Raw genomic sequence first — 9,378 nt, 5'->3', positions numbered from 1 at the left:
AGTTAAAGGAATACAACTTCTAAACTCTAAAAACAGCTATTATGGTAAAAATGCTTCTTTCCCATGTCACCTTGTAAACAATAAGTAAATACACAAAATACAAATTCTAAGCTATTAGGAGTGATAGTAACAAAGTAATGCTTTTGATGCTCTTTTTAAAACACTTTCGAAAGTATTTATTTAAATATTTAAAAGGTTTCATTGTATTCAGTTGTCATAGTCATAGAAATTGAGCCACTCCTTTTCACATTTAAAAAAAGTTAGGGCATTTCTCAAATGTCTGAATATCAGCCAAAAAAAACTATTAACAGTTTGTTGCTTAAGAGAAGTGTCCACTAAGAGGTATACAATCAAGACTGAACTGTACTTGTATTCTTAATTCATTAGTGGAACTGTAAGGCCCTCTTCTGGATTATAAATTACTGCATGGCCAAACGAAGTACACGGAAATGACAAAGCTAACCAGTGCTGTGAAAAGATACATCTGGCTGTAAACAAGTGAACTTGAACCATAAATTTTCCTCTGTTTAGAAACAGCCACTTATTCATCTGTTTGGTCATGTTAGGTCACGATAAAAGAAATCACATACATAGAATTGCAAGAACAGGTAGTAAATACCCTATTAGTAAAAACTCTGTACAGAACATAAGACATAATTTAACTGTACATTTTAAAAGAGGACACTGAAGAAACCTTCACAATCATTTTTTGGTAAGTTTCTGTCTCCCATCGGTGTAGGGCTAATTACGATGGTTCTTCTTCCGTACTTTGGATTTTGGTGCTGCCAGGATGAAACAGAAAGGGGGGAAAAACATGAGAAGTGAATTACAGTAATACCAGTGCCAGCATTATTTCGAATTAAGTTGGGATCGGAATGGATCCATTAATGTGAAACCTACCGTTGGGATTTTCTTGCCTGTAGAAAGCTTTTAACATTTCCACTGCTTCTTTGGCACGATAGCCAGAAACGCACTGTTCAAATGAGAATGATGTTCATGAGCACGTCTGAGAATAACACATTCCATGCTTCACAGGAATTCCTTAAGTGCAGAATAATTGTAAACAACTGAACTGTCTATTTAGGGGTCAGAAAATCTCTTTTTCAGGTTGAATACCTAATACCTTTGAAAAATACTATGTTGAGGCTTAGTAAATTATTTCCCTAATAAAAAAGTTAAGCAAAACAAACTTTCTTAGTAATTTACACGAAATTTTTTTGCAATCTTAAATTTCTTTCGTATTAAGATGGTATTTCCAACATACCTCATATACTCCTCAAGCACTTGGAAGCATAAGACATACACCTAGGTATTGTAGGTAAGATTCCTATCAGAAAACATTGGTCCACACACCTGTTCTTTATTCGTAACAGTCACCTCTCATACCTTTTCAGCCCTTCCAACATATTTTTCCAGACCGCGAACATTTATGACTAAGTGTTTAAACTTCATTAATACTAAACGACTCTCCATCCACACTAGGGAACAAAAGTTACACCTATATATCCCACTGCAACTGCCTCCAGAAACAAAGGAAGGATTTGTACTAGCGAGAATCTTCCCATTCTTTCTTCTGAACATTCAAAAAAACCTAAATACCACGTGCCAATGTTAGCACATGAACACTCCCAGTACTGGCTATACAAATTAATTCAGATGCTAGTCTCACAAACACCCTGACAGAAAGATGCTTAATATGTTTACACTGGGCTGCCAAACAGTATTGTCTTCCTGACTGAAATTCCTTCTGAGCCTTCGGACTTTAGTGCTTAGCTAGAATGCTGAAATATATTACTTGTTTTTCACATTCATTAAATCAGAAAGCTTAAGTGTAGAAAAGAACAGTGTCCTTATACAAGGCAGGATCATCTACAACGGTGTATAATGTAATCAATGTAATGCTATAAATACTCTCTATATATGTGTATATATACTAATATAATGTTGTAAAGCATCTAGATTTATGTACATTATACCTCCACTAAATATGCTTGTCCAGCCTTTCTTGAATGACAAAGATGTCTCGTTCTCTCCAGACACTCTGTTCCACTCCTTCAGTATCCTTACTGCTCAGAAAGTTCCCAATACCTAAACTAAGTCTCCTCTGCTACTTCTGCAGTTTGTATTTGGGGATTTGAGTTATATGAAGTAAGTTAATGTGTTTTACCTTGTATACGGACAGACTGGGAGCAAAGATACAGTAATTTTCAGTGGTTCAGGTAAAACCCAGTAACCTAGGAAGGTGCTGTTACAGCTGCTGCTACTGCTGTTGCTGCAGTTTCAAATAATTTTTCCCTCATCTCTTCCAGCAGCATACACTCACTGTTTTAAGTATTAAGCATCTTTTAGATATATTTATTCCTTACCTTCTTCCACAAGTAAAATTCCTCCCTTTCCTCTTTGATGCATCCTTTCAAATATTTTAAGACTGTCATTAGGCTTTTCCTCAATTTTCTTTTCTTTAAGTACTTAATTCTGTTTACGTTATTTTCTTGGTAAGTCAAGTTTACTTGACTTTGATATGAGTCCTCTTAAACTGATGCATAACATTCTCAAAGCATCGTGACGAAGCTAGACACAATACCCTAGCAGAAGAACAAAGGAAAACATTTTACAGCTTACTTCAAATGGTTCTCCTGAGTCCACCATATCATCAGACGAGATGCTCAAAACTGAGCCACAGCCTCCAAATCGCTCATTTCGACAGCCATATACAACCCGTGGAATTTATGTGAATGAGTTAAGGTATTAAGTTAAAGTGAAAAGCAAGCAGGAAGTACAGTAGCCTCATTTAAGTAGTCATTAAATTTCAATAAGATGTGCTTGTACTTTTCAAGCTAAATTAGTTTACACTACAATTCCTCCCTCACAAAATCAGAAGCTACTTCTGAATAATGTAAGATGTATTGCTGAAGATGTGTTCAGAAAAGAGATGCATGAATCCCACAGCAAAAGCATACAAAGACATGATTTAGTGACTGTTAAAACATTCAAAGCTGAACACTGAACTGGGATTAACTCATTTTTTGTAATAACAGGTACATCTAGAGTTGATTTTTACATCCCTAAGAGAAACCGTTGTTTGTCGTAACTGCACCATTCCTCTTTCATTCTCCAGTCTCTCACTATTTGCCATGCAGTAAATGGAGATGGGTGCAGACTCTCAAGCCGTAAGATGGTACCCTTGTTGGCTTTGCCTGACAGCATAAAGCCCTTCTCTGTGGGCACATGGCCAAAATAGTGACATTTTGACATACAGTTTCCCAGCATGAATAAACATGAAAGGATACTCATCAAGCGCAGAGCAGCTGCACACATGATACAAGGCTCTACCGTTACATACATTACCGAGTTTGCAAACACTTCCGTATAATCTCTGTTTTGTTGCTTGCACCAGTCCAAGACCTGATCAATTGCCACCAATTCAGCATGTCGAGTAGCCTAGAAGATGAAAATAAACATTTTCTTAAAGTTTCCATTGATTGAGAGCTTTAAGCTTCTCGCTTGCACAGATACAAGTGAAATAAAAAGCACTAAAGTGAAAATAATGCAATGCTTTCTTGAGAAGTCTCTTCTTAGTACACCTCTTTGCTGGTTCAAGTTGCTGAAGAAATTTCATGCAGCCCAAGAAAGAACGTTATGCAGCACACACAAGATCATCAACTGCAAACCAGTTTTCACTTCTACCTGTTCTTAGGCAGAAGAGTCTGCTCTCTGTCATGCCAGCATAGCGAGACAAGACATGAAAGCTCTTCTTGAGGTTTAAGGGACACACAAAGCCTACTAGAACAACTGATCTAGCCCGCTGTGCTTCCAAGAACAAGAACAAAGGCTGGGATACATTCTCTGGAAATACTAAGAAACTGCTCCTAGCTGGTACCTCTTCCTCCCTCTGACAATGTTGTGCCTTCAGGGATTGAACACACTGTGAATATGCAATAATTTCAGTGCGTTTCTGAAACTGCTTGGCCTACCATGTAGACACAGCATTTTCAGTTTGCATTAGGTTTAATCCTGCCTGGGAATACATACATGTACAGCAGGTCCCTCAAGTAATAGGCAGGGATTGCAGCATATGCCTGATTGCAAAAAGACATCAGAATATTGATTTATTTTTTTTTAACCCAAGACAACTGAATTGTAAGTATCTCAGAGGTCACAGCAATAGGTATGGCACAAAAATCTGAACAGAATTATAGAATGGTTTGGGTTGGAAGGGACCTTAAAGATCATCTAGCTCCAACCCACCTGCCACAAGTCCACTAGACCAGGTTGCTCAAAGCCCCATCCAACCTGGCCTTCAACACTTCCAGGTATGGGGCATGCACAACTTCTCTGGGCAACCCGTGCCAGTGTCTCACCACCCTCACAGTAAAGAATTTCTTCCTAATATCTAATGTAAATCTACCCTCTTTCAGTTTAAATCCATTCTCCCTTGTCCTATCACTACATGCTCTTGTAAAAAGTCTCTCTCCAGCTTTGATGTAGGCACCCTTTAGGTACTGGAAGGACAAAGAAAGAGAGGGAGCAGGAAGTGTTGACTTTAATTGCAGATAGACAAAAACAACCAGTAATGTCCCTGTGTTGCTCTGGAATGTTTGCACCAGTATATTTTACCAACCAAATGTCAAAGCAAAAGTATCACGAAGTGCTAAGGACTCTCCAGTTACAAAGCCTGAATGCTTACTTGAATCAAAGTTGTTAGTATTTTCCTTCTTTTTAATCTATTTTGGGGAAAAAAAAAAAAAGGACGTTTTTGACACAGGCATTAGACTAAGAATCAATCCAAATTATGCTTGTATCTCTGCTACACATGTCTTTATGTGACCTTAGATACCTTCATCTCAATACATGAACTTGGGTTAATGTTTCAGCACTTTGAAGATCTGTGGTGATAACTGTGAGATGCTCTACAACATATTGCAAAGGACTTCTGTAAGTGACTTAGTGGTACGTTTAATACCATTTATAATGGTTTTAAACGTCTACAGAGATCTATGTTGCCTATGCCTACATTAGCAGATAGTGAAGTACAAGGGGAGTGTATCTGTAAAGCGAAACAGTGCTGAGGACCCAACACCGAATCGGGGTGTTCACACTGCGTAGCTCTAGTGTAGTCCAACAGATGGTATATTCCTAGAAGGAGCTGGAGTGCATTAGGTATGCTCCCTGAGTGCACCTTTTCAGTATAGGTTCATCTGAAAGGAAGACAGCTTGCCAACTCTGACGCACGACAAAAAAAGCATGCTAAGCAGACACAACCAAGAAATTTATTCCATGAGTGCACTTGTGATCTGAATTAATATAGTAATGAACCCACTCAGAATAACAACATGCATCTGAATCAATATGCAGACATGATTCCTCCAGACCTACTAGTGAAATCTTTCCATGAAGGTTCCCTAGTTGAATAAATGAGATCACACCAGCTGAAGTTTCAGTGCATGCTCCAGCAGGAAGATGCCTCAGAACCACTACACCTACTGTAAGTCCAAAGTGTAAGTTGTGGCTATTCTATTTTTGTGCCCCTCAGATCAGAAGAGACATGAATACCATATTGGCTTTTCGACTCCTGAGCATGGGTTGAAAGCATATAAGCAATAAGCCTTCATTACTGGAGGAAAACATGCCTCTAACCTATGGCACTACTTTTAGGTATCACACCGAGTAGCTTTTAGGCGTCTGCTGATACTGGGAGTACAAGCTGAGAAAAGCCATGCAACTGCTGTAAGTCATACCAGCTTCTGTGGTAATAGAAGACAGCTACACAAAAGAAATTACACTAATACAGAGTATTACTAGATCCCAGTGCATCCACATCTTAAGTAATACATACTGGTTTGGTCATCTCACTTCATGAGGACATGGGAATACCAGGACAAACTCACCACAGGGTGAGAAAGGATCCAAGTTACAGAACAGTCTCTGTATGCAGACTAACTAGACTATGCCTCTTAACTCACCACATACAGTTACTAGTTTTCCAAGTTGAGCTGACTACAGTAGAGGGTTACAAAAATCAAGAAAGATGTGGAAAAGCAAACAGTAAATTGTGATTTATTATTTCTCATAACAAGTGGGCACCCAATGAAATTATCAGGCAGCAGATTTAAAACAAACAAAAGGAAGTACTCTTTCACAAAGCACATAATTAAATTGTGGAACTCATTGCCACAGGATGCTATGGAAGCCAAAACCATAAATGAGCTCAGAAAAGGTTTAGACAAATTCATGGAGGATATGTGCACAGACAGCTATCAGAAACAATGATCCAGACACAGTCTTGGGCTCTGGAAGTCTCTAAGTTATTCACTTTCACAAGTGGAAAGAATATGCAAGGGGAAAGCTTACTCTCTTCTTGTTTCTTGAGGTCCTTCCTTAAGCATCTGCTAAAGGCCCCTCTTAAAGACAGGATATGGGGGAAAACCTGACCTTCTAGGTTTGTCTTAGTATTTTATTTTGTGTGGAACTACCACTAGATGGTATTTTTATTGGCATGCTGTGTGTAAAATATACAAAAAAAGATGATTTTCGTTTTGAGTCACTGACTCAATTCATAAGCTTCTACAAACTCCTGCTGTCTTTTTAACTTCGCCAATCTTATACACCATTTTAAAGCCAAGAAAACAAAAGCAGGTAAGACTAGCAAGGGAAAAGAGACTTATTAGAGAGTGGCAAATGGTGTTCCAAGGAGAAATCATTTGAAGTTGATGCCAGTGGGGAAAAAGCCTTAACAAAGACTTAAAATAGTGCCCCAAACTATGGGAAATGTTTTGGAGACAAATAAAGCTATTATCACTGCCCTGAACAGCTTACCTTCTAACTTTTAGACCAGAATTAACACATGAGAGTAACAGGGGCCAAAGCTCAAAGTTCTGTATTATCTTGTGGCTTCACTAGTAATCTATGAGTGCAAACAATACTTCAACTTTTATTATTGTGTTCTGTTCTTGCACGATGATCTGGGCAAAGACACATGCTACAATGACCCAACACGAGATAACTAAAGGAGAAGTCTGCATGTATCAACCAAGGACCTAAGACAAAGAGCATTTTAGTGGGAAGCAAATGACTGCATCACACATTGGAATAAAGATACCCTAAAAAAGGGTTCTAGTTGGGAAAGGTCACATGTGTTTTAAGGAAGAAAATCTTCTGGTTGGTCCAAGGCAAGACTGTGAACAAGCAAATGTGAGAGCTGCCAGGGGGAATACAGTTCTGGCACAAGCTTGTGAATGTATTGCCAGGCTTTTGAAAACCAGTGTCTCACACAGACATTTGTTGCACTATTGCCCAATAAATGCAAGTAATGACACGGCTATTTTGAATTGCTGATGACACAGCCATGCTCCTCAAAAAAATAAAATAAACCAAACACAGCTGTAGATAAACTCCCTTCTTCCAACAGCAACTTTTTTCCGTGAGAATGTGGTGACGATCAATAATTTTGCAAATAACTTCCACAGTAAGTGGCAATATCTCTGGCATTAACATGTTCTGCTATGGACATGCAGGGCAGAAACAAAGTATGCAGGGTGACCAGAGACAGACTTAAAAAACTGGAGAGCTTTCAGCAACTAAATCTTTTTGCCAAAATAAGCAGTTTAGGAACAGAATGAAAGAGCACATAAAAAGGCACTACCTGCTCTTAACTCCAGTCAGTTAGATCAGAGGATGAAGGGACTTGCTTAAGCAGAAGAAGGAATGTATCTGACACAAAGCCTTGTGGCAAGTTGATTCGCGAGCAAGAGCAGAACTGTAGGGAAGGACTGCAGATCTAAATGGATAAATGATCATCTTTTAAAAGTGGGGAAAAAGTTTTCAAGGAGTGAAACAAGCCAATATATCACAAAGCTAAATTTTGGAGGTCAGAAGGAAAAAGCTAAAGGAACCAAACATCAACCTTGCAAAACAAATTACATATAAAGTAAAAATAAGAGATATAACATGTGAGAAAAGGAGTTAGAACTACTACAGTGACCTTGAGATGAGGCTCAAATATAATCATAGTACTACTCCAAAGCAGTATTAATATTTTGCCTTTTCAATAAAAATTACATAGACAGTGTGCTCAAAAGGCAAAATAAGAGTATGAAAGCACAAATTACAGCATATGAGATACAGAATTAGGACTTTATGAAATTGCCTAGGGCGCAGAAGAGGGATGAGGGGGAAAACCCCAAGTTTATAGATCATCTGCATCAGTAAAATACCAAAGAACTCCTGCATGAGGCTGCCAGTCTCACAGCAATGCTTTTAATACATCAAGGGAGAGAACCACCTAACTGAAACCTGGCAGAGCAAACTGAGTCACCATAATGAGAAAAGGAAGGACATACAACCCTGGCATCTTCAGATCCAGGACAGTCTCAACAACGAAACAGGAAACATAACAAACTTTGGAGATAATATTATAAGGACTGGTCCATAAAAGAAAAATTAAACAAATACAATGTGCATTTGCATAAGATAGTTGACACTAAATTAACCTTGTAACTTTCCTTGGTGTTCCTCTTGCCCAGAAAAAGCATTTGTCAATCTCATCTCTCCGGACTTCTATGACACATCTGGCACAGTGCAACACATGAAATTATTGCCAGTCTGGGGAAAACAGCATAGCACAAAGCACATAAGGCGGGCAAACAAAGAAGATAAGTTGCATTGAAAGGGGAAATACTTGTCCAGAGGGAACTAACTAGCGAAGATACTCAAAGATCACTTTGCTTAAATGTTTTCAGTTGTGACACTGGCATTAACTGGAGAAAAACCTACAGAAAACAGCTAAGGATGTGATGCCTTTCATGTGATGAAAGACATCATCAGAAGAGACAGGGTCAGACTGCTATTCAAGAGGTAGATGGCCTTATATACATGGGATTAAAATAAAATAAAATAAAATAATCAAAGCAACAAAGGAAGAATAACAAAACAGCATAAAAGACCAAGGAAGCTCCAGAAAAGATGGGTGGACTTAGTTCCAGGAGGTATGAAAAGCATTATTGTTATCAAACAAGTCACAAGAGAAAGTCAATCTGGAATAAAGTACACAGTTCTGGTTAAGTGAATTCAAGAAACATGAATCAAAGCTGGAATGAATGTATACAATAATTATTAGCATGAGCACAGGAAGAAAACTTGTCTTCTGAGAGGAGATTAAACAGTTTGGGGAAAATAGGGAAAAACAAAAGCCAAAAGGAAAAATATGTGCTCAAAATTTTAATACATCCAAGCTATGTGAAATAACGGGTGATACTGATATAAGAAGAGAGACATAAATGGACTGTAACAAGTTTAAAACTGGAAATCAGATGTTTTCTAGCCATCTGAGGAATAACATTCTGGAGAAGTCCTACAATATGACGGGGGCTTTATGGTCTT

At 38.2% G+C, this 9,378-nt stretch overlaps 1 protein-coding gene across 1 annotated transcript; it reads right to left on the bottom strand.

Moving 5' to 3' along the window:
* Nucleotides 1-741: 741 nt before the first annotated feature.
* Nucleotides 742-4,441, bottom strand: ADAT2 (adenosine deaminase, tRNA-specific 2; the record flags this gene model as incomplete). The annotated part of the gene is given in 5 exon segments (XM_010023567.1): nt 742-782; nt 901-973; nt 2,623-2,729; nt 3,291-3,441; nt 4,409-4,441. Coding segments are annotated over 5 exon segments (405 nt in total), but the record flags the coding sequence as incomplete, so codon positions are not given.
* Between the last annotated feature and the right edge of the window lie 4,937 nt (nt 4,442-9,378).

This window comes from Nestor notabilis, unplaced genomic scaffold (genome assembly GCF_000696875.1).
Source record: "Nestor notabilis isolate BGI_N333 unplaced genomic scaffold, ASM69687v1 scaffold12071, whole genome shotgun sequence".
NCBI classification, from domain to species: domain Eukaryota; kingdom Metazoa; phylum Chordata; class Aves; order Psittaciformes; family Psittacidae; genus Nestor; species Nestor notabilis.
Note: the sequence above shows the minus strand (reverse complement) of the source record. Positions and strands in the feature narration are given on the sequence as shown.